The 26474-nt window shown below is 36.7% G+C and overlaps 1 protein-coding gene across 3 annotated transcripts in view; it reads left to right on the plus strand.

The window, feature by feature from the left end:
- PTPRN2 (protein tyrosine phosphatase receptor type N2) overlaps positions 1 to 26474 on the plus strand; it is a 655166-nt gene that overhangs the window by 217419 nt on the left and 411273 nt on the right. For all 3 annotated transcript variants that reach the window (XM_057416429.1, XM_057416426.1, XM_057416428.1), the window contains 3 exons: positions 4566 to 4683; positions 9237 to 9399; positions 22368 to 22842. In XM_057416429.1, coding sequence (XP_057272412.1) covers positions 4566 to 4683; positions 9237 to 9399; positions 22368 to 22842 — 756 coding nt within the window. The remainder of the gene's footprint in view (positions 1 to 4565; positions 4684 to 9236; positions 9400 to 22367; positions 22843 to 26474) is intronic.

Raw genomic sequence — 26474 nt, forward strand, 5'->3', positions numbered from 1 at the left:
TTTGTTATGCACATAGCAAACTCAGCATTAAAGCAGCAATTTTGACTTAGCCAGTACTGAAATACATGAACATTATTGGGCATGTCCTTGAGCTCTGAACACGGTGGTCTGGGATGAGAGCAAGTGTAGCTCCTCTAGAGAATGCAGAAAAGCATCCTGCAGAAAAGCATACATTGACCTGTCTGCTGTGAAAATAGGGAAGAAAGCCAATCATTCCCCATTCTGCAGATGTTCTGACAGCTAAAGTAGTCATTAACAATTTGCAACACATGGCATGGGGGATGAAAGTCTCTGAGCTCTACAATGAAGAGTTTCCTGGCTGCAATGAAGTAGTAGTTGAATGAAGCTCAGAGAAAAACCTTGTGTAGGGACAAAATGGATAACTCTACCAAAAACTGTGGGAAAGATAATGTCACAACTCAAAAATAGTAACATATTTTGGTTTCAAGACTGAATACTTCTGAGGTTTTTTGATCTTTATTTAGGGATTTTACTGACAAAAAAAGGATCAAGTTTTAGTATATAGGTTTCTTCCAATATAAAATAATGTCCTTTGAATGAGCTTGATATGTAAAAATGATTTTGTGGATAATATATTGAAGTAGAACTAGTCATTTTGGACTTCAATTAGTGCAAGAGCTGGAAAAGTCTCTTGGTGTTATCCAGTCAGATGCAGCTTTTACTGGACTTGCCTGCAAAGCCCTATGTTGCCTCAGCCATGTGAGCTGGGAAAATGGGTTGGGAGTATGAGCAAGAAGATTTGCATGGTGATAGCTTCGGGCAGTGAGAACTGTTGTTTCTTTGAGGGACTTAAATTGGGTTCTACTGATTCACACAAGAATTCCTTTGCAAAGTTAAAACGCTGTTGTTTTTCTTGCTTGGGCCTTAAGAGGGGGTAAAGATTATTTGTATGAATAATTCTGAACTAGACTAAGTTGAGACAGAGAAGTAGCAGATTATTGTTTTCAACAGTTGCTCATGAAATTTACATGCATTAAAGATGTGGTCAGGTATATTTGGAGAGGCATCAAGTTTCTCTAAGATGAAAGCCAGAGTCAAAACCACAGGAAAGAATGCCAAAGAATCAGAAAAATTGAATAGCCGAGAGAAGGAAATATGTATTTGAATTTTTCTTATTTTTCAGTAATTGGTATAGCAACAAAGCCAGTTAAGCAGGCTAAAAGTGAAATTGTGTGATAAATGTGAAAACAAGATTGACTTCAATTTTGGAGACTGAAGCTAATATCCTCACCAGTGTGAATCTGTGAAAATGGTTTTCTTCACTATTTACACTGCTTGTTTTTTACTTGATTTGGATTAATAAAAGAATTCTTAGATTTATTCTCTCTGTTGACAACAGCTAAGTGTTGTAACTAAGTGTTGAACATAATGGGAATGTAAACAATAATAGTTTCATTATTATTTTTGCAGTTGTGGGTAATAATAATCAATTGCAGAATGGTTTGGTTTGGAAGAGACCTTACAGATCATCTGCTTCCAAACCCCCCTTCTATGGGCAGGGACACCTTCTGCAAGATGAGGTTGCTTAAAGCCCCATCCAACCTGGACTGATTAGTTTTTAATTATGAATTGTGGTGTGGAATCCTTAATAATAAATTGTGCTGTGAAAATTAAAGATCCAGGAAAATGGATTCTATGATTCTATAAATACTTGATGATAACAGGGAAAGACCACATCATATTTGGAGCATCTCCATTGATTTTGATGTGCAAGTTGGGGGGATGGAACTAGATGGTCTGTAAGGTTCCTTCCGATCCTAACCATGCTATGATTATGGCTGTGATTAATGTCTTGCCTTCGCTGTCTCTACAACAGCATTCCCTTTTCAAATACATTTAGGTTATGGAACTTCAATTAAAATAAAAAAAAATAAAATTAAATTAAACCTTGGGCTCTGACACAAGTGAAAAGTGCTACTTTTTGTGAAGAAATTTTATACCAAAGGCTAGTTTTCATGGCGTATCACAACTATCAATGTTTTTCAACTGAGAGCAATTTTCTATCTGCTGCTGCTGTTGTCATAGTATTTGTGTCACTCCAGTGTCTACAGGACTCATTCTGTCTTTCCTTGGCATTGTGCATCTGTGGGAATTCACGGTTGGGAAATGCAGGTCCTAGGCAGACCTGCAGCAGGGGGGATTGTTAATCAGTAAGTGGGCATCCCCCTGTACCGTTCCCTGTTAGTGACATGGAAGTAATGTGTGTACAAGAGCACTGCTGTTATTCTGCTCAGCCAGTGGAGACAAATTGTAATAATTGGGTGGTGAGGCCGGAGCTGGCGCTAGGTGTGATGGCAGGGACAAAGGGAACGGGAAGTCGCCATAAGGCGTCATATGCTCCTTCTCAACTTTAATTTTGATTGCAGCTGTCAGCGTGGCATTATGGTTCTTGAATGTGCTGCTTTATTGAGCTCAGTGTGTGGGAGAGATTTTTTGAAACTGAAACAATGCCGGAAAATGATTGGCATAATGTTTAGACACATTGCAGTTCCTGAGATAGTTGCATAAGAAACAGCAATATTAACTTATTGACAAGGGGATTTTTGAATTAGTTAAAATTTGCATTTTTCATCCATGTCTTGTTCTAACTCTTATGTGAGGTAGAAGTGCTAGGAGATACAGTTGAGAAGGCATATTCCCTTAACTCTAGTTTCTTAAGATCTATAAAAAGTATTCTGTTTCTCTTTCACCTATTTACTCTCCTTTAATACCACGCAGAGTTGTTCTGTGTATTTTTCTTCAAAGTCTATGTTATTTATTTTGCATTAATTAGCCTTTTGTAGAGCTAGTATTGGCTTAGAATTACAAAGTGAAACTAGTGATTTTGGACACATAGTTGATAAAATTAATGGTTTTATGACTCTGCTAATAACAAATATATATGTGTTTTAGCTGAACTTTTTTTGTAGCACATTCGTATAAACTGGAATGTTATCTTAGTTTTTTCTTCTGCATGAATTTATAAAACAAACAGAAATGTAATGCTAGGCACCAGAGAAGTATACTCAAAGATACATATATATATATATATGAAAACTTTCATGTAAAAATCACTGTAATAACACTACACCAAAATAATAGTAGCTGCATGGTGACTCATTTTTGTGTATTCACATAAGAACATGCTCTGAGCAGCCTTAGATTGAGATTTGTGAAATTATTTGAATCCATCTACTTACACGGCACATTTGAAAAGGTGAGATTTGCATTTGAAAAGGATGAATCAGAACTAAAACCAGATTAGACAGAGATAGAGATTCTTCCCCCTCCCAAGAGGCTGGAGTCATTTACTGTAGCCATTAGCATCTAACCTGACTTCAGGTAAAGTGTTTCCTCAGTAAACTTAAGTAACCTTTTATAGAAAAAAAGAAGAAAGAAGGAGCAAAAGCAGAGTGTTGGGGAGGTATCAGAGAGCTTTTTTGTTAAAGCCTTCTTGCATGCTGACACGAGTCCTATATTGTTTATTATTATTATTTTTATTAACGATTGAATAATAAAAAGGACATTTGGGATGCAGTCCACCTAAATCTTGCCCCAATGCGGGCTTTATTTCCTAAAACTTGTCTCAATCCCAGACAACAGAACAGTTTGAATACTTCCTAGACTGGACTTCTTTAATTGTGTGCCTCACCACAATTACAGTAAATATGTTACCTTCCATGTGGTGCTAGAGAGGGTTTTTCTTTAGATGGTTTCTTACAGGAAAATATTAGCAGGTTAACCATGTCTGAAACTTTTGTCAATATTCATTTGAGGGTTTTGTGATGTTTTATTGTGCATATCATAAAACCAGAAATTCTCCTCAATTACATGATATTTAGTTATTAGATAATTACAGATAATTATTGCATGGGCAAGTTCTGTGAGATAAATCATTAGTGTAACAACTATGTTTGGAGTTATATCATTATTTCAAGTATAATTACCATGAGATTGGCAGTGCATGTAATTAATGAGTAATCACTGGAATTTGCCTTCATAGTTGCACTTCCCCCTTGTTGTAAAGTTCTTTGTCACAACATTAAAGTATAAAGATAATGTAAATTGACCTCCACATGTATTACACTAAACCTGAAAATACTTATTTCCACTGCAGTACTAGCTCTTTAATGTTCTAAAAGTATAGTTTCATGGAGAAAACAGGGAAAGGACAATGTGCCATGAATGGGGAAGTAGTGAAGTAACGTTTCAACAGATACCAGCTAATGAGTTGACTCTTCCACAGCTGTCAAAAGTAACCTTTTTTTTTTTTTTTAATCTATTAAAGCTTGTTTGTAACTACCTAAAATTCTGCTAAAAGTAAAGTTTCAAAATCTCCTAACATAATCTACAGTCTTCGTTCCCTTGTAAGGAAAGTTTGATTAACAAGATTTTGTACAGAAGAGAAGAATCTGAAGTTCACTCTTGGGTTCCAATTGCACAAAGCTTCATTTTTCTTTTCATTTTTAATATATTGTTCAAATAACACCCATTTTTTGCCAACATTTCAAGTTATTAAATAGTGGGTTTGCTTATTTTTGTTTGTTTGTTTTATTATTTATCAGGTTTTACCTGGCAAGATGATTATACTCAGCATGTTATTGGTCAGGAACTCTCAACCATTCACAAAATCCACAACAGACACCCTGATATATTTGCATCTGAAGGATCTGACACAGGAAGGTAAGTCTTCTATAGTATTTTTTGCCCGAGTGACTTTTGGAAGGGTTTTGAAGATGACAAGAAATAGATTGGCACTGAAGCCGAATTAAACACATTACCAAACCCACTATCTATATCATAAAGGGAAACCAGTCATACAACAGCACTGAAAACACCAGTAGGAAAACAGTAGACAGAATGATTGAAATCCCTCATTAAGAAATGTGCCTTCCAGTGTTAATTTAGGTGCCAGAATTCAAAACATCAGGTCTTTTATCGAGTTTATGCAGTGTCTAGTTGTCAGGTCAGCCACCTCTTCATATGACTGGCTAAAAAAGGCAGACTTCTACGGTAGCTTATCCACAAGAGATTTTATTCTGAAACAAGACAACAAAAAATGTTGAATGACATTCTGAGCAACTGATTACATATTCAAACTCATATTCTTCCAAAACATAGCTGTAATTGATTTGAAGTCCATATATTCTCAGCTTTAGTTGCAACATTTGTCCTGAAAGGAGAAATTCATGCAAGTTCCCATGACAGAAAAAATGTATGGACATTTCTGTATATTCTTGGTATTATAGAAGTCGTTTTCCTTGTAGGCTTGAAAGATATGGTAGGGTGACTTAGCGGTTATTGGTGGCAAGAGACATACCATCTGTAATTCTGTAGAGTGATATGGAGGTAGGACCTGCAATTATGTCATCTTTATATATAGAAGATGACATACCTACATGCATGATTATACTGTTTTACATGGTTTATTCTATCCTACAGACTTTTAAGTGGAACCCAACCACACAAACCCCGGAAGGTAATTTTAAAAAGCATACAATTTTAGGAATGTTAAAACTGGTAAATTCTGCTTTCTCCTACATTATTTTAAGAAATGAAAACTCAAAATTAATGAAAGTGAAAGAAAATGCTTTTTGTTAGAAAACTTTCTTCACAGTGGGACAAAGATTGATTTTTCTAGCCTTGATGGGCAAGATATCGAATATTTGACTTTAGATCTTCATATTATACCACAGTATATGGTCTGCATATATACTGCAGAACCATTTCTCTTCTAGATTGTCTTTTCATGGAGATAAAAAAAGCTGTGTAATTAATAGTGCCCAGTGGCTTCAGCTGCTTGCCTTAGTTTATTTTGATTTAATTCACAGAATTTGACCCTGTATTTCACATATTTGCTGGTTCAAAAGCATCCCTTAAAATCACAGTGCAGTATGTTTCAGGAGTGCAGTAAGGTAGAAACTTAACTTCTAAAGAAGATGCTGGTCCATAGATTATCATAAAGGTGATAACAACATGCGGTTGAATCCATAAACATGTTTTCACTGCTTAGATACACAAAATGCATCTGTATGGATTACTGTCTGTACATGGTATCAGAAATTATTTTGAATATCTTTTGTGGTTGATTTTTTCAATTTTTTTTTCTAATGAATGTATCTAAAATTTTATTCATGAGAGTAAGATAAAATAGGCCAGATTTCCATGAGATCAAGGCTGTATTCTGCACTGTTCCAGATTCATAGTTACATAAAAATATAATGCATAAGAAGATATAAGAAATAATTTAGGTTTTAGACTGAGAACAGATGATGAATTTTAGGAGTTCCTGTTGTGATCAGGTTTGAGCTGCTTTGCATTTTTATCTAGAACTATACATTAAAAAATCCCAAAACCATTTTGTGTATTGACACTTCAGGGACATCAGAATTTCAAATATGTTCCACTTATAGCAGTTTCTCTTGTGGATAGATTTTCTGAATTTACCAAGCCATGCTTCTGAAAGCATTATCTTATGTGCCAGCAGTTTAAAGCATTAATTGATTTTTCTGGTTGTCCATTTGTAATATATTCTGTAGGTCAGAGAACAGTAGGAAGTTTTTCTCTGGCATCCTGTAGATTCTGATCAAGCTATTCTTAGTGTGCTCAATGAGCTTGCTAAAAATCTTATCAGAAAATAATGAAATAATTTAAAAAAGCAACTTAGTGTAGGTATCTAATTATCAAAGAAACATTGTGGCAGGAAGGCCTTTTATTAAGGGTCACGTGTGTAATAAGACAATATGAAGTCACACTAATGAGCCATTAATCCCTACAGAGCTAGTGAGAGCAAGAAAATAGACTCAGACACTTGAAAGGTAAATTGACTTAAGCTAAATTAGTGCATATGAAATCTGATGAAACAGAAGACATGGATTTCATCTTAAATGTGAAACTGGGACCTTGATTTCAAGATTAAAGTTCTTTCTTTGGTGGCTCACTGGAGTGTACATGGTAGTTTCTGCGCCCTTATTAAATTTCAAAAAGGACCCCAGTCTTGAAAGAGTATCCAAGATAAAGGAAAAAAGTCTTCTCTGTACACAGGGAATAAATGTTGTTTGTGTTCACTGGGTCAATTAGGCAAAACCACAAATGTTTATAGAAAACTTCAATGTATGAAATGGGTTATAGCATTATTTCTGTAATAAACCCATAAATAAGTCAGTAATAAGATTCTTAGAGCATTTAAAAGGGAGAATTTTTTTTTCCCTAAAATTGTGGTATCTATTAATTGAAAACATTCTAGAAATCTCTGAGATGCAGTGATTTAGACATTTCCACAAAAAAGCTTCTAAAGAACTGTTTCTTGTAAGAAATACAGATTTATTTCTGTGGATAAATAATTATATAAGCTACTGTCTTTATACCCTAAAGTTCATTGTATATGCAAAGTCCTTTTCAGAATAAATTAAAACTGAAAATACTTCCAAATAAGTGCACAAGAATTCAGCTGACAGTCATTTCTTCTACTTAGCTTTTATGTATTTATCTTTCATTCATTTTCCAATATCACTTTGTGAAATTTAAAAGCAATATTTTAATTCACTTGCAATAATAGCTCATTTAACATATTTTACTTTCTGTGTTAAAAGGGTGAACAACAGTTATATATTGATGAACTACAAAATCTTTTTCAAATCTTTCAGATGTATTTATAGAATTTTATTAAGGTTGTCATCAAAGGAAATTTAATGCTTTGTTAGGCTTTTACATTTTAATAGTTTATAATTTTGTAGCATAAAATATTCCATCTAATGTGAAATTTAAACACAATTTCAGTGCAATTACTGTCATCATAAGAGGCATGACAAATCTTAGACCCCTGATTTTGCTTCTACCACCAGTATGAGTGATCATATACTGTAAATAATGGCCTGAAAAGCTAACATAAATACTGTCTTTTATCTGTGCATTCAGTTCCCATTGGAAATCTTTGGGGCAGAATGTGGTCTGGTATTTCCATTTTTCCTTTCTTTTCAAAATTAGTTAAGAAATTTGACGATAGTTGATGAAATTAATTGATGAATTAAAGATGAGCATTTGAAACTGGGATGCCTTGTATGATGAGAGCCTTTTTGGATTAGTTCATCTCTATTGAAGCAGAAAGCATACTGCCCAGCTCTTTTTAAAACTGCGTAACAGTTTTAGTTTGGCTTTAAATTGAAAAGGAGTTGGATAATGTTACCTGCATGTCAACCCTCCATCATGAGGCAGACTTTAGAGCTCTGAAATAAATAGCTTGACATTCCACAGGGATCAGTATTGGGACCAGAGCTGTTTAACATCTTTGTCAGCAACATGGACAGTGGGATACATCAAGCTGTGCGCTGCAGTCAACACACTGGATGGAAGGGATGCCATCCAGGGGGACCTGACAGGCTGGAGAGGTGGGCCTGTGTAAACCTCATGAAGATCAGCAAGGTCAAGTGCAAGGTCCTGTACCTTGGTCATGGCAATCCCACTACAGTAAATTAGTTTATTAATTACATTTATTGGTATTAAATTAGTCTGGACAAGCATTTGATACAACTTATATTGACATGTTGTTGCGATAGATGAGGAGAGCCAGTAATAATTCAGATTCATTGCACACAGTGCGATGAATCCTACATAAATACCTCTACACTGCTGTTGTTTAATCACATTTTTAGCCTTTCTTTGCAAACGTCACCAAGATATGTTTAAACCACTCAGGAAACCCTGCTATTCTGTGAATCCCAGACATGTGAAAAGATCAGAAGACACACTTGTTCCACCTCATTATTCCTTTTTAAAGCTTTTTGCTGGAGCTATCTTAGTTATTTCTGCACATCCAGTAGGCTCACTGTATTCTGTAAATTGGTGCAGGGCCAAATTGATGTTGAATCTCATCATCATCCAGCAATTTTTAAAAATGTTAGAATCATCTAATTTTTCTTTGCGGGTGCAATTTGATCATGCATATTTTCTTTTTACAAGTGTTTTCTTCTGAATATGGCTTTGCCTTGTTGTAGGCATTTTATTTGATTTATTGTTAGATTATTAACTGATTCCTGCAGTAAATTGTTAATAGTGCAAGATTTTTGACTGCTTTTGCTGAAACACTGACTATTCTATACTTCTGTGGTTGTTAAGATTTTGAGCGACTTTTTTCTTATGTATGGAACTAACTTCAGTGTTTTGCCGTGCCTTTTTGGTTGGGCACTTTGTACGTTGTGCAGGCTGGTAACTTTCTTTTTCTTGCTTTTGCTGTGTAGGACTTTGGGACAGAATGCAGATAATGAAAGAAATTACAATCTGGAAAATGATGTGAACTTGGCCAATTCTCTTCAGCAATATCTTAAATATCTTGGTATTCTCTCCCAGTCTGCAGCTACAAATTTGCATCCAAGGAAGACAAATGACAAAGCTTCTGTCAAGGTAGTATTGTTAATGTGGTTGCTATGTTCTGTGATTCTGACTTCCTGTTTCTCTGAATTCTCCTTATTTTTCAATTTTCCTTTCTATATCAAGACCGGATATTGTTTCTTGCTGCCTCCTCCAATTGATTATCATACCTGGTCTAACCAAGTTCTCTCCAAATGAGTTGAGTCAGCTTCAGTGTTGTAAATGATAGAGCTCTTCTAATCTGGAGCATTTTACCTTAATTAGAGATCGATTGTATGTGATGAAGGAGAAAAAGTGGAATAGAGGTGCTTACATCTTCACTGGCTGATCTGAAGCCTTTCTTATCATATCTGAACTGTTCCTCTTCAAGAAGCTGGCTGAAATACCGTGTGAATTTTTGCTGGTGTTTTTGGTGCTTAGAGTACAAGTAATATAACACTTGAGAAGATTTTGATAATGGATCTGATCAATTGTGCCTCAGCATTTCCTATTTCTTATTGATTGTAAAGGAAGCGTATTGTGACCAATTGGAATTCATTTGTATGCATTTTAAATATATGGATAGCTAGGAAGATAAATCACAGCCATTAAATCTTCAGTGTTTGCTATGTTAAAAACCCAAACAAGTGTCTATGTGAGAACTGAATCACTTTTTTTCTTTCCTAGAGAAAAATCTGTCTTGCTCTAAGATAGAGCTTGACAAATTTATAAAAATTATTAGATGAAGGGGTTGCATATGACAGGCCCTTATAGCCGTATAGTTTTTGCTCAGAAAATTTGTTTGTCCAGAGCACTCTAGTATTTTAAAGAAATAGGCTGTTATTATAGCAATCCTTTAAAGAAATTGGTATGTGCTATTTGTGTTAATACAGTGTAAATGCAACAACCTTAGCTGAAAAAAAAATAAAAAAAAGAAATTTCAGGAAAAAATCAGGCAAAGAATATAATAGTGTCAAAGCCAGACTGCTGTTTTTTTTTCCAGGAAGTAATTCAGAGACACATATACTGCAGCGTGTCTGCAACAGCAACTCCCAACAGCACTATCAGTTGTATCAACTATTTAGTCATCGTATAACTGAAATGTTAATCTTGTCAGAAGCCACAAGTTTCCAGTTTCCCTGACTGGCATATATAATACTCATGATTTATGGTATTTGTCATTAGGTGTTTATCCGGGGTAAGAGAAACTTGCAGGCAGTGGCAAGGAGGCTTTGGGGATGGATGAGTGACCACCTTCATGGTTCTTCTCCACTCTCCACTAATGGGTGCTGACTGCAGTAAGGATGCCCTGCTTTGAATCACTGGCTTTCAGAGACAACAAAACTTGCTCAAGAAGTATTTCAGTGGGTCTGGTGCTGTCATGCAAGTTCATAAATAATCCATATGGCTGAGACCTTCTGTGGGGAAGCCTGCTGTGATAACACCACCCACCAACCTTATCGAGTGTTGCCATGGAGATGGGTACTCTGAAGCCTGGGGGAGTGGGATAAAGAGGAGAAAATCTGGGAATGAAGCACGTATAAGAGCAGACTTTACACTTCTATTTACTAAGAAGCATTTTGAAACAACAGCCTTTGAGTCAGATGTGCTACCTATAATTTAAAATTTAAAAGAAAATTCTCTTTAGTAATTAGTCATAAATTTTAAATGATCCTGCAGATGTTTCCCTATCCTCTGCAAATCAAATGCAACTGATATTCTTTAAAAAGAAAGAAAAAGACACCATATTTATACCTTGATTCATAAATTTAATAAAACATTTAAATGAAAGAGAAACCAGGACTTTGCTAATGCAGGAAGCAGCAAAAAGCTGTAAAATTTCACGATATGAGAAGTAGGAAGGAAAGAAACACAAGAGCTGCATTTGATATGGTCATACCACCTGAAATTGGGAATGGCTATCATGCACTTTAATTGCATGCTTCAACAAAGTTTTGGTATTTTATTTTTGCATTTTATATATGATAAATTATGAACCTTTATTAAATAATTGTAGCAAGGTCTTATATTTTAAACTTTCTTGCACTTCCTGATTAAAAAGAAGGGTAAGACAGAGCCTCTTTACACTACTTAAACTTATAAGTGCACCTTTGGGGCCTTTGCCCTTCTTAAAAGTAATTTTCTTTCAAGTATATATTTACCTCTGTCACGTCATTCTTGCCGTCAGGAGGTAGGAGATATAACACCACTCTGGTTGCTTTGATACCTTACCTCCTATGAAGTATAGCTGAATCTTGCAGAAATTTTGTGCTTTTAGGCAGACTTCCTGAGTGGATTCTGATCTGTTCCAAAACTGTCATCAAAGGACTCTGCCCAAGAATTAAAAAAAAAAAAGGAAGAAAGACTAAGAGGCTTTAAAAATACTTGTTATATCCAGAAGTGTTATTTAGTATCTTAACATATTTTTAATTAAACTGCTTTACAAACTTTTGATCTTTAGTTTTCCTACTATCTTCCGCATGTATTATCAGAATAAAACTACAGAGCTTCAAGATTACCAAGCAGACAGCACACACAGTTATGGATGAAATTGTAAAATAAGACATGGCAAAACCTAAACTAGGTAACTCTTTTCCTGTTTCCTTTCTTCTAACAACTGTCCACTTAAGGACTGATAGAACAATGAGAGAAATAACACTAATGAATTTATGTGATGGACCAAAATTCCTGTCATGTCTACCATTTATTGCAGGAGTTTGAGTGAATTTTCAAGCACTTGAAGTTCATCACTAACTTAGAATTTTTTGTCAGTATTTATGCAGCATCTACTGCAGACTGTAATTTAGCCACTTGATAATGACTCTGCCAGTGGATAAATAGCAGTGAATCAGAAGATTTGGTGGGTCTGTTTCTTGAGGATTACAGTTACAAAGAACCATTTCACTTCAGCTGAAAAGAGTTGTTCAGAAAATGGGCACTTGGTGGCATTTGTTACTTAGGCATTAGCTAGTGGGTTTTGGGGTTTGTTTCATCCCTCCCCCACCCCCAACGAAGGAGGGTTTTACCATTCACAAAATGCTGCATTATCAGTCTTTGTGATTCCTTTCTGCCGAACCTGAACTTAGTATGGAAAATAACATATAGCCAGGCACATATGCATAATGAGATAGCTTGGTTTGTCTTATCTAGTGAGGCAAGAAATGCAGAGGTTTCAAATCTCATGTGAATTCCCCAGCTCTTCTCCCCTCCAGTTAGAACAATATATAGGTAAAAAAAAAAACAACAATTAAAAAAAGAAAAAAGAGAGAACCAAACAAAAATCAAGCCCAACAAAATCAAACCCCTGTAAAAAACACTATGCTGTTGACATTCCTACAGAAACTGAGAAGCAGAGTTTTGCTGGGTTTGAAGGGACAGTACATAGCTGAGATTACTAAAGCCAGTAATCTGTAGAAGGAGAGTTTTCTTGTTGCTGATGGCAGCCCTGCTGGTGAGCTCTGTGTGAGCATTAGCATAGCAGGGGCATGTGGGAAACCTCAAGGAAATCTTGAAATAAAGGAGGTGGAAAAAGGAAAAAAATAGCTGTGCCCACAGTGGCTGTTACAACAGAGCAAAAAAGAGGCAGCAAAAGTGGTCAGTGTGGAAACAAATGTTCGTGTTGTCTACTTTTCGCCAGCCCTTAGCCAAGAGAGTGAGGAATGATCTTACAGTTTCTAAAAAAATCCAAACGGCTGCAGTTGAATAGGTGCATGAAAATATTTTTTTAGTCACCACAGAGAAAGTTTTGAAATGTGTTCCAAATGTACTCAAAGCAGAAGAAAATAAAAAAAAAATTACTCAGCTGGAATTGATTGGTTTTGTTTTCCTGAATTAGCTATCAGTTTTACATATTATTCTCTTGCCTTCTGGTAGCCTGATTTGTGAATTTTTAAATGCATCAGGCTGGCAAAAGTGCACTGTTTTGTTAACAGCCCTGCATTTCAGTGTTCATTTCAGGGCTCATTTCAGAAATCATGGCTATAGCACACAGGAATCACATCTACCACACCACATGGCTGGACACTCACTTCCTCTCTCATTCTGGGGCTGGGTGCTTCATTGACTCCTCTGGAAAAGCTTCTGAAGAGGCTATAGGAATAAGGAAATTGCCTGCTACGCTTGTGTTACTGCTGCATTTCTTGCTGCAGGGGTCTCTGTTTTATGGTTTAGGTTTTATAGCTAGAAAATTTGTGTGACTGCTGTTATTTCCTCCCCTTGATTTGGCTTCTGAGGTCTTCAGACCTGGGTCCTACCTGCTACTGAGGTCTTCCCTGGGCTGGTGTGCCATTCAGGCCCTAGTATGTAGTAAAGAGAAAGAGAGAAAATTATCTGAGAGTTCTCAGGGAGTTTAATCCATTTTTTGTTTCTTTGGGTTTTAATTACTTACATTCATTTCAAGGTAGACTTTACGTATAAAGGTTGTGATTGCGGAAATCCCCAAGTCTTAGGTATTCTTATAAATTTTAAAGCAAAGAGTTTAGGAAAAAAAAAATGATATTTATATGAAAGAAATTGCTAACAAAAGTCTTTGGAGAACCATTAAGGGAAAAAAGAAACAGATAAAGTGACTGGTTCGTGACAGAGACGTATGGCTGGTTGTTAGATCAACAGGAAGTGCTGCTGAAAGGGGAGAAAGTAAAAACTGTTGCGGCAGTCAGTTTGCTGGGATATAGAAGGGTACAAACATTAGACAAGGCATTTGGTAAAACTTTTTTAGTCCTTTGTACAAGAGGGAACCTTCCACCTGTTGTCCCCTTTCAGATTCAGGGAAGAGTACTCATGTTTTTGCTGGGTTAAAAATTAGTTGATTGGTGTGTTGTAATTGAACTCCTGAAAGAACTAGGATGTATGATAATTATTAGAAAGGATTATTATTTATTTTAGAAAATCTGAGTGCACAAGTGCTCAAAGATGTACTCTTACCTGCAAATAATAGTTACTGTGATTAACAAGTAAGAAATTACATAGTCATTGCTTATATTAATCTGAAGCTTTAATTCATAAAAGCCGGACCCTTATTTATCTAACACTGATTAAAATGAATGTATGGAATGAAGATCATCATAAATTAATTTGATAGCTGACTGCTGAAAAACCAAAAACCTGTCTGCAATGTATACATTTAAGCTCTATGTAAATACGAAATTTAATATTTCATATCTGTGGGATTATGTGTAAGAAAAATTTAATACACCCTGTGCATAAACACATTCATTAAAATATCAGGACTAATTGATCAAGGACTGTCTCCCTGAAGCTACAGAATTGCCTGTCTATAGGCATATCTATGCAACAATCATTAGAGTAATATCTGAACATCTCACAAGAATTGATATATTTATTTACCTGGTGCATTACATAGTAGAGAATAACTAATACCCCTACATCACAGACAGATTAGATAGCTTTTCTGAGGGTGTGGAATAATTTTTTGGTAGAGTGTAGTCTTAAAGTTAAGCCTGAAATCCTGGAAAAATACTTAATCTTTTGGATCATTCTCCCATCTACGGCTCTTTTCAGTAAGAAAGAAATATTAAACATCTCTTAATAAATAAAACCAAACCAAAGCAACCATAAAACCCAACAAACAAACAAAATCTCATAAGTACTAGAATAGAGTTCATTTGGCCAAATACGGATGTATGTATTGGTGCAGGTCAGCCTAAACTCAATTTAAGATCAGTGGAGAAAAATAAGGAATTTCCTAGTTGTTATACATCTATTCTAATTTAAATATATAAATAAGACATTGTAAATTCTATCCTGTTGGCCATCCTGCATGAATCTGGTGTAGATAGCAATTTTTATTGGGAGGACTGGTACCATGCATTCGAAGATCTAACTGAATGATGGCTACAAAGCCTAGTAAAATTACAGTCAAGTTGTTTGTGGCATAAATATACAGTCTGGTGATCAAATATGACCTGTGCTTATATTTTTGAGTTAATAGTAGGTCAGGTGAAGATTCTAGTGCCGGTATTGTGCTTTTCAAGCCTTAGATCTGACACTGGCGTTTAGCTACAACCTATCAGTTTATCTATGATGTACTGACAGAATTTCAATGTCTAACACAGAAATCATAATTTCCCTTATCACACAGCAGTCTTGTAAAGAGTAATTATTTTTACAATGATCTGAAGAGAAAAGCACTGTAGAGATGACATTATAAATGATGTGTGTCAAGTCTGGAGTTAATTAATTTCTAGTAATACCCAGATGAAACATAGATTGATAGTTTTAAAATCTTAAATACTGACTGGACAATAAGATTTGCTTCTCTTTCAGATCCCTCCCATTCCCTTCAAAATCGACTCCTTTTTGACAAATACCATGAGTTGGGAGGTTTTGTTTCTGTTATTTCTCCTTCAAACTTGCTGTTTGTCTTCCAGATATTTGCTCACTGTATTCACTACACTGGGCTCAGTAAAAAAAGGTGATGGAGCTGGTACAAACTTTAAAGTCTATTCCATATGTATTTTTAGATCAAACTCATCAAGTGATAGAGTTCACAAAAACTGAAACTTATCTAATCTCTGTGTGAGTGTGCTGGTGTAAACATTTCAGGACAGTGCAACAGTAAATATTTTTTATGAGGGGAAAAATCCTCACCTTACCTCAAGCACTTGTCCAGCAAATGGTTGGTTGTTTTCAGTGAGGTTGTAAAACAATGTTGTAGACATGGATCCTGCAGATCTCTATTCACTCGCATTTCTTTGGGTGAAATTACTCTCTAAATTCATATGTTCGAGTTATAAATATATTGAATTGATGCTAATGTGCTCGACTTTGGCAGATGAAGATCTTCATGTTTCTGTGTAAATCATCTTTAGATAATGAGTTAGCTCAATATACCAGCATATGCCTACAGAAAATGTGTTTAAACATCATTCACTGAAACCTTAAGTAACAGACTTATTGACATATGAGCAAACTGTTCTCAGACAAGGGAAGCTGAAATAGCCTAGTATATCTACCGGCACTGATCACCAGGCTGCACAGTTTCTACCTTCCGTTGGAGGTTGACTGTCACTTTTTGGTTCCTGTTGGTAATGTTAAGGAGCTTCTGAACACAGTAGCTTGACAGAGATAAAGCTGCCTCAAGTCTATATCCTCATATGTAACCAATAGCCAGGTGAAGCAGGTACTGCCAGTAGGCACCATGGGACCCATGGGAGCCCGTTGGCACTGGTCAGGTTATTGATGTTTATCTACCTGTAATTTTTTTCTATATATATGTTTCATCCTTTACATGTGGGGATAGGTTAGGTTATCGTGTAACCTTATATGTGAAACTAATATTTTTTGTTTATCATGAGCTAATGGTGAGGAAATCATCTGAGGAAAGATGATCCAGTACTCCTTTTACACCAAAAGAAACTGTTTAAACTCATAGCATAGCGATTTGTCAGAAACAAAGGTAACAACAAGCAGTTAGTTCTGAAGACTAAAGCCAGTGAGTTCCTTGGCAGTATGACAAATGGCAACTACTAATAAAAATTATTCATGTAAAGAATCTGTTGGAGAAGGTTGAAGGGCAGGCATGCAGCTAAGATCATTCTTAAAAAGATCAAGAATAACTGGGAACATTGAGACTTAAAAGTGAATTTCTTAAATACATGAAAGAAGACGATGTATTTATCCTCTCTCTTTTTTCTTTTGTTTTGGAGAGTTATTTTGTTTAAGAGTGACAGAATATGCTGCTCACAATCAAATCTCTGTCAGCTGAAATTACAGAAGTAGCTTATTGGATGGTATACAGTCAGACTCTAGACAATCCTGTTGTGCTGCAGTTTCACAACCAGAATTAAGAAGCAAATTGATCACTAGTTTTGATCAAAGGACACTTTGAGGACCTCTTTTGCTTGATCAAGCTTTTGACACTGCAAACTACAGGGTGTTAATTAACAATCTTTGCCATCTTTACTACTCTGATGTAGTTCTTAAATGGTTTCAAAGCTGTTGTAATTCTCAGAAAGAAAATAGGAGATAGTTACAGAAAATTATTAGTGAAATGGTAGGTCAGATGAGACGACTGTAACAGTGCCTGTTGCCTTAAGCCCATGAATCATGCTATCCTGTCACTGTAGGGGAGAGTGGTTTGGTCTTTTTACCATTTTCTGGATTCTGAATTAGTCTTCCAAGTTCTTGGGGTTTTTCTTATGCAGTGATTTCTTGCATGGTATAATACCATTTTCTGTAGTAAGTGAAAATGTCATTATCAGCTTGTAGAAAAGGCTTTTGCTCCATTGTTGCTAAGAAAATTTAATTCTTTCATTGGCTTTACCTATTGTTTTCAGATGAATCTTACACTGAATTTGATGCAGAGTGTGAAATATTATGTTACACAGAGGCTTGAAAAGCCACATTCCCCCCCTTTCAGCTACCTTGAACATAGCTGGAAGCCTGCTAAGATATCCTCCTGGCAGTGCAGCGCTGTATCTGAACAGCAGCTGAAATAATGAAGGCTTTGTTAACATGGGAATGGCTACTTCAGCCGTGATGCTCTAAGGACACAGATTTACTGCTCCTCAGCTCCATCCCAGGGATTTTTGCGCTGTAATTTACTCCATGACACACTTTAGGCCCTCGAGTTTCAATGTTGGCTGGATTTCTCTCAAAGTAAAGGTAAATTGAGGTGACAAATTTACAGCCTACACTTTGATCTAGCAGTCAGGCAGTGCCACCTGTGCTCCTGTTTAGTTAGGGGTTCATATGTGAGTATATGTATTTTCTACATAGTGAGTTTGCATGAGGCAAGCATGTGCGGGTCGCAAAGTATCTAGAATGCTTCTGGTAGAAGCTAGACTTCTTTCACTCCACACGGTGAGTTAAAGTATGAGATCATTTCATTTTTGGTAACATTTGGAAACTTTTCTTTCATCCTACCACTGGTTAGGGAGGGCCTGGTTCCAGTGTTTGTTGTGGTTTTATTTTCTAATTTCAGAGAGCATGTTGCCACTATCTCAAATAGGCACAGTAAATTAAGTACTGTGGTGGAACCGTGGTCCAACCAAGCGCAGGTGGTAGCAGACAAATTAATATCTGAAAATGCATCAAACGGAAAAAAGGCAAATTAAATTGAGGAAGATTCCTTCTTTATGCATTCCTAAGGTATTTTTTGTTATCTCTATATGCCTTCAAGATTTAGATAATGTATCCTCAAGAAAGGAGGTATTTTTTTATAACTTAATTTCATTCTTTCTGCACTTGGTCGAAGTATTCAAATCAATCTACTCCTTAGTGAATATATTGAACAGCATTTATCTGTACCTTGGGTTGCATGTATCTAATCCTTGGGTTTTTTTTGGTTTTGGTTATGTTTGTTTGGGTTTTTTTTTTAAGAAAATAGACTATTGCACAGTGCTTCTGCATGATATAATTTAATATGCCCTTCTGTGAACTTTCATGCAGAAAATGTCAGTCACTTACATACCTAAAACATACAAGACGTTGCCCTAACAATTCTATCTTCAGAAAGGTTAGTGAATGGGGTTTTTTGATAATGTATGAATTATTGAGATAGGTTATTTGAAAGGTGGTGATGGAGAGGAAAATCCTGCGCAGATGGAGAATAAGCTTTTTTTCTTTTAACTGAGTTTTTTTAGCAATTCAGAGGACTTAAAGATATTCTGTAAGTGACATGAGATAATTGAACAGTATCTGACCTATTAAAATAATTTGTTCCTGATGGTAATAGGGACTTCTAACCCTATTCAGTATAAACCATCTGTGTGGTAACTGGATTATTCTTTCTTAGTTCTGCACATTTCATTTATTGTTTGTCTTTTTTTTTCTATTACTGTCAGAATTTTATATAAACCCACTTTAATCAAGGCTGAAAATCATTTTCTTGTTAAAATTTTCCTGCTCCCTGTTTCTCTCTGCTTCTCTATAATGTTAGCAGCTTGTCTAAAAGAACCAACATGGGATTTTACAGAGTCTTCTTTTCACTGACCATGGATTATGCCATTTAACTTTGAAGTGCGTCAAACTAGAAATTTCTGTATTCAGGAGGTTAGATTGCAAAAACACTTCAAATAAGATTATCACAGTGCTCTGCAATTGTTACTAATAACTTAAGATGTAAATTGTCATTGGATTCTAAACTACATATATTTTTCTCCTATCTTTTTCTGTAAAAAATAGATGTTTTTTCCCATGCCACTTAGACAAATCAATAGTCTAGGGTTGCATTTATCCGTGCTACAATTTAACTTGGATTTCACTTTATATATTTCAGTTGTCACAGATACTTTTGGTGCTGTTCTGTTTGAGATATGGCCAGTAAGGATAGGGATTTTTCACCTCCAAGCTGAGGATTGCCATACAGCTGTGACACCCCTTTAATTAAGTTGGACTAAGCTATGTCAGATGGACTGGTATGGGAGTGCACTGTGAAGACAGCTGAGCTGTCAGTGCTGTACTTTAATTAGAACTTCTAATATTTCATCCTTTACTTACCCGAAGTGTGACCTGTCAAGATGCTGAGGCTGCCCCTCCCTGTTAGAGGTGCAGCTCTGAGCCCAGGACTGGCACTTACTTATATCCAATTTGCGCACAATCATTTGGAGTTTTTTCTTGTTTTATTTCTTGATGTGCTTGTTGTCTGCAAGAGCAGGAAATCACAGATTTATTAATGTTAAAGGATATTTGGACTTGTTAAATAGCTAATCAAAAGCCAGCCGCACCTCCTGACCCCAATCTTTCAGAAGCTGTGTCAGTCTCAAGCAGTTTTGCTCACCCTAAGACTTGATTTGTTAGTAAAGCTTTAGAGGCAAAAGAGGCAGCCACATAGAGGACAGAGATCCAAATTAGAGTACAGTTACACAAGATGGATTGAGGTGACTTAATGTCTTTCCAAGGCTGAATGGGGAATGTCATCTTCTCTGTCATGTTTCTCCCTTTCCCAGCACCCTGTTCTTCCTTTCCTAGTCATAGAATTATAGGATGGTTTGGGTTGGAAGGGACCTTAAAGATCACCTAGTTCCAGTGCTCCTGGACATGTTCTACTAGACCAGCTTACTCAAGGCCCCGTCCAGTCTGGCCTTGAACACTTCCAGGGATTGGGCATCCGCAGCTTCTCTGGGCAACCTCTTCCAGTGTCTCACCACCCTCATAGTAAAGCGTTTCTTCCTAATACCTCATTTAAATTTAAACTCTGTCAGTTTAAAGCCATTAGCCCTTCTATCACTACATGCCTTTGTAAAGAAGGCCCTCTCCAGCTTCTTGTAGGCCATCTTCAGGTACTGGAGGACTGTTACAATGTATCCCCAGAGCCTTCTCTTCTCCAGGCTGAACAACCCCAACTCTCTCAGCATGTCTTCATAGGAGAGGTGCTCCAGCCCTTGGATCATCTCTGTGGCCCTCCTTTGGAATTCCCCAAGCAGGTCCACATCCCTCTTGTGCTGAGAGCCCCAGAGCTGAACACACTACTATAGGTAGGGTCTCATGAAAGGGGAGTAGAGGAGGAGAATCACCTTCCTCAATCTGTTTGGCATGCATATGGTTGGCTTTCTGAGCTGCAAGCACACGCTAGCAGGTCATGTTGAGCTTCTCAAAATAAAGATAGGTGGAGATCACCTAGTTCCAAACCCCCTGCCATGAGCAGGGACACCTCCCACCAGACCAGCTTGCTCAAAGCCCCATCCAACCTGGCCTTGAACACTTACAGAGATGGGGCAGCCACAGCTTCTCTGGGCAACCTGTTCTAGTGTTGCACCACCCTCAGAGTAAAGGATTTTTTCCTAATAGTTAATCTGTACCTACCCTCTTCCAGCTTAAAGCTATTCCCCCTTGTCCTATCACTACTTGCTCTTACAAAAAGTCCCTTTCCACCGTTCTTGTGCCCAGAATGTCCTCCAAAAGGTAGCAGGTTAGAGAGTACCAAGGGTAAGAAAGGCAGATGGCAGTTTATGTGAATGCTCTGTAAACTTCTTGATGTGTCTAGGACTGCTTCATGCCATGCTCTGCTGTTTCTTCTAGGGTGTGAGTATCATTAGAGACTTAATTACCCCATAAAAAGAGCCGTTGAAATTGAGAGAGAAATTTCATAAGGCTAGTAGGTTTTTTACATCTAGGATTTGCTATTAAGTATGTAAACAGCTTTCAACTTATATTTTGACAACTGGCTTCCCTCTAGGTGTTGATCAGACCAGTGCATACCCTGCAGCTGGATCACTGAACTGGAGCTACATTGCTGTTGTTTGATACAATTCCCAGGGGATATTAAAATATTTCATACACAAAGATGCTTGATCTCTGGCTCTGTATTCTTTGACACTGTCTTACTCTAGCCCAGTTTCTTGGCATTAGCAAAACATTTTTCTATGTTAAAGACCACCTGCAGAAGTTTTCTGTTGGTGGATCACAACTGAGTTTTTTTGGTTGGTTAGTTTGGGTTTTTTGTTTGTTTTGTTTTGTTTATTTAAATAAAGTTGCATAAGCCATAAATCTACAAATCATGGAATGGACCTCTTCAGTCACTTATCGGGGGAGAATAACCCTCTTGGAAAGCAAGAGTTAGAGATACATGTTAGAAAATCAACCGCTTCTTATCAGAATACATAAATGTGTTCATATGGAGAGCAAAACTATTGTTGATAAATAAAATAAATAAAAATTACATTATTGATTTGAATTAGGTTTCGGTAAGTACCCTGAAAAAAAAGTCTAGTAAAAAGCAAAGGGAAAGTGGCATTACTAAATTTTAATTTTGTCCAACTGAATAGAAATAGTGCAGATATAGTTAACATCAAGTTTGAATTGTATCATTCTCTTTCGAATCTCTTTCTCTTGCTTTTTAATAATTTAATAAGCAGTTTTACAAAATTTTTACAAAATGATGTCTCTTTAAAGCAAATTTTGCAGTTTGCATTTTGTGATCTGTATACACATTATGGATTCTAGTTATTGTTTTCCTGGTTGGTAAAACGCTAAGGGTTATGTCCCTTATTCCTGCATAACAATAATCATTACAAAGCCATAATGACTCAGTCCTTTTTTTCACCTTATCCTCTCTCTAGAGCTACATCTATAATGATCCTATCAGGTACTACATGATGCAAAAACCCAAAGAAAGAACAACTCCTTTGTCCCATGCATCAACAACCCATCAACAGCATGCTGACAGTCTCCATGGGAGGGCCTCCAACTCACATCAGCCAAACAAGTTCTTGCCAGAGTCAGAAATGGAGCTTGACCAAAAAACTCTGATGGCTGCGCTGCACACATACATCACTCAGAACCTGTCAGCACAAAGCAATGATAAAAACTCTCACAGCAGGACTAAAGGCTCTCAGATTTATGCTGATAAATTCTACTCTTCACAAGTCAGTCCTTTTGATGAAACTTTTGCCAAAGGAAAAGCAGAGGATCTTAAAATGAAGAAACTGATCCAACCAAGACCTGCATCTGGAGTGCTGGGGCCAACCCCTGAGAACCTGAATCATAAATATGCTTCCATGGACAATCCAAAGGACCCTTTGAGTGTAGTGGATGGTAAAGTTGACATTTTCTTTTTTTAACTTATCTAAAGTTTCCCTTATATTTACTAAGAATTTTTGAGGGAAGAAAAAAAAAAGTAAAATTAGACATTCTGATGTATCTCCTACTATTGGGATATTTATATCTACCATAATACAGTAATAATGTTCACCAGTCTAACTACTCTTTCCCTGCAAACATCTACCCACATTCTTCAACCTACCTTCCATATGCATACAGAAATATATGGCACTTAGTAAGACATAGCATTTATGTAACTTGTTATATTTTCAAGCATTCTACCAACAACACATGATTATGTGTATATCTTTGCTATCAAATCTGTTTTTATGCAGGCATCCCACACTGTATATAGGTAATGTAGAAACGCCTGGGTTTTTTTTTTAGAAATTAACATTGAGATAAATTCTGGTGCAGAACACAGGTGGGAGGAGTTTGTGAGTTATGCAGATATGTTGATACAGAATAATAAAAGAAGGTGGGGTTACATCTAATTTTGGCTAGATGTTCTATAGCAAACAATGCATCTGCTGGATTTTTATTGTTTTTTTTTTTTTGTTAATGCTGTTTAACACTGACCACATCCTGATGTCTTTTGTATGTGATAGTTTGACAAATACTTAAGATGAAGTGTTACATCTCATGGGATGCTGTTATACAGTCTGAGCGCTGCTTTCTAAGACAAGATGGGTCTTCACATTATGGATGGGGATCACACTGAGTTTAGAAAATAACTCTTTTCCACTTTGTTTCTTTAAACTAATCTAACTATTGACGTTATTCCAGTAGTTCAGAATGCCTGAAAATGAAAGAATGGATCCTCAGCCATTGCCAAGCAGTTACATCTGTTACAGTGCAGTCATCACTATCTCAATGGATTTTGGTGATATGTAAAAGGGTTTCTTTGAATGCCTGTAGTTAATACCATCCATAAAGTTTAAGGTTTTTGTTTATTTTGCTGTTTTGTTGTTTTTTTGTTGTTGTTTGTGTTTTTTTTTTTTTTTTCTTCTTCTTTTAAAAAAATCTCAGAACACACAGAAATGTCAAAGTTTCAGCAGAGGAAAGATAATGCTTGCAATCTAAAAGATGCGCAGAAGCAAAAGCATTCTTGGTATGATGCCCAGAGATAATAGGTTTCAAGGAACAAGCTATAATGTAAAATCAGATCCAGGTGGCACTGTGAGTCTCTTGCACAGGTTAGACAGTTTTGTTGCTAGACTCAAAACAAACTAGGCACATGCTGGTTTCATTATCCTCCAGCTGTTCCACTTCACCTTTCCTGGTAGGAGCTAACCGGCAAAAAAAATGCTTAACACTTTGAGGGAATAACATGTTTCAGAATTCATTGGGTTGTGCTACTTTGACTTCAACATACATAATGTACCCTGTAGGAACTTCTTCCATTGCATTAGCTTTTAAACGTTGCATAGACATAAAATTACGAATTGTTTGAGTAGCAAATAATATGGTTTCCTCTCTGGTTTTAAGCTACTTAGTAGTCTCATAAGGAAGTAGTGATGACAGACCCCAGCATATTTGTTGTTCCAAATGCTATCCATTGAAATGATGATTTGGATTTGCCAGGCTGAGTGTGCCATCCCTTTCTGCTTTTAATCTCTCTTCAGTCTCTCTGGTGCTTCAGGATTTTTATGTGCTTGTGGGTTGTTTCTGTCATGCACTCTCTAAACCACAGAAATGTTGAAAATCTGGAAAGCATGGGGTGCAGTCACACAAGCTCAGTTCTCTGCAGACACAGGAGCGTGACTGGGAGAACAATCCAGAAGGTAATAAGGAGATTAGCACTGAGAATTGCTGCAAACCTGTGGCAGGTTAATTAGCTAACAAGGCACCCTAAGGGAGAAATACAAGAGAAGGAAATGTGAAGCTATTTTTCTATCAGATTTAGAAACCATTACCTCTAAGAGTAGCATGATGTGTGTGGGTACTGCCTTTGTAGTCACTGTGCAACACTGGAATCGTTAATCTGTCTTCTGCACCAGCTGCATTTAGAATTTGGCTCAGTTTTAAGTGATTAGTTCCAGTCTACTCATTGTTGGTATATTAAATATTGCAGAATACATTTCTCCGTTACGTTGGAAAGGTCACAAAATTAGTAATTCAGGCTGTTTGTTGTTTTCTTTTTTTCAAAAAAATACCAAACTTCTGTGTTTATAGTGGAAGGATATTTTTCTACATCCACTGTCTTGCAAAGCTGTGGTCATCAGTCTCTATGGTGCTCAGCTATGGAGTAAAGCTAATATATGGTCAATAGCAATTCAGGTTGTTTGTTGTTTTCTTTTCCCCCCAGAATACCAAACTTCCATGTTTATAGGGAAAAGATATTTTTCTGCATGCACTGTCTTGCAAAGCTGTGGTCATCAATCGGTATGGTGCTCAGCTGTGGAGTACAGCTAATACATGGTCAATAGGGTGATATGGTATAAGAAGACATACCACCCTGTGGAACTGCTAACAAAGCTACTGCTGCCATACAATATGGCTGTCAGGCAAGCTGGCTTTGGCAGTTATGTCAATGGAGTATGGAACTCCATTTATATCCTATACAATAAAAAGCTGTTTTCCCTAGCTACGCTGCTACTAGGGAATTCTACTGGTGAAGTTGGTATTGAAAAATACATCGTCTAAGATATACTTGCCTTTACTGTCATCGTGGTTCCAAGCCAACTGTGAAAAGCAACTTGCCTTCTTCAGTTTGGAAGCTGGAGCTAAGGGAGAAATCTGATTTGCAGTACAAGCCCTTTGAAACATGGCTGAGCATTGCCGATTCTATTTAGAAGGGGTCAGTGGGGAGGTATAAAATGCAAGTACATGTGCTGCTGAAGCCATGTGCCATTACATGTATACATTACAGTATACAACTGCTGTTTGGTCTTTCTCCAACACTATTTTCTGATTTTAATAAATTCATTGTAATTTCCTTAATTACCCAAAGGTGTTTGTAAATATTGCACTGATATTTACACTGATATCAGCCTTATCCAATAAAATGCAAATGGTATAGAAACATGGACAAATGCCATAACAAGAAGTGGAAACACCCATATTTAACGTGGACATGTATTAACATTATATCAGTAACCTCAGGAAGTTATCAAGACTCTTTATGTAGACTTCCATTTCACAAGGCTGTTACAAACATTTTGCTAACAATTCCTCCTAGTGTACTGAAAGAATGATGTTCCTCATAGAATGGTTAGGGTTGGAAGGGTCCTTAAGATCATCTAGTTCCAACCTTCCTGCCATGGACAGGGATGCCTCACCCTAGACTATGTTTCCTGAGGCTCTGTCCAACCTGGCCTTGAACACTGCCAGGGCTGGAGCATTCACCACTCCTTTGGGCAACCTGTTCCAGTGCCTCACCACCCTCACAGTAAAGAACTTCTTCCTTATATCTAACCTGAACTTCCCTTGTTTAGGTTTAAACCACTTTTCTGAGCCACTTCAGTCTTAGCCAGTAATGCCTATGTTTTACTAACACTGACATAAGTATTTAGGTGATTGTTTGATGAACTTTGCGCGGATGACATTAACAAGGGCAGGAATAGCTGCATCAGAGGAGCAGAAGGCTCCTCTATAGGTTTGTTATAGAATGGGTGGCCTGTGGC

This window comes from Pezoporus wallicus, unplaced genomic scaffold (assembly GCF_028554395.1).
Source record: "Pezoporus wallicus isolate ANWC-B61680 ecotype Strahan unplaced genomic scaffold, APGP_CSIRO_Pwel_v1 contig_3847, whole genome shotgun sequence".
Lineage (NCBI taxonomy): Eukaryota > Metazoa > Chordata > Aves > Psittaciformes > Psittacidae > Pezoporus > Pezoporus wallicus.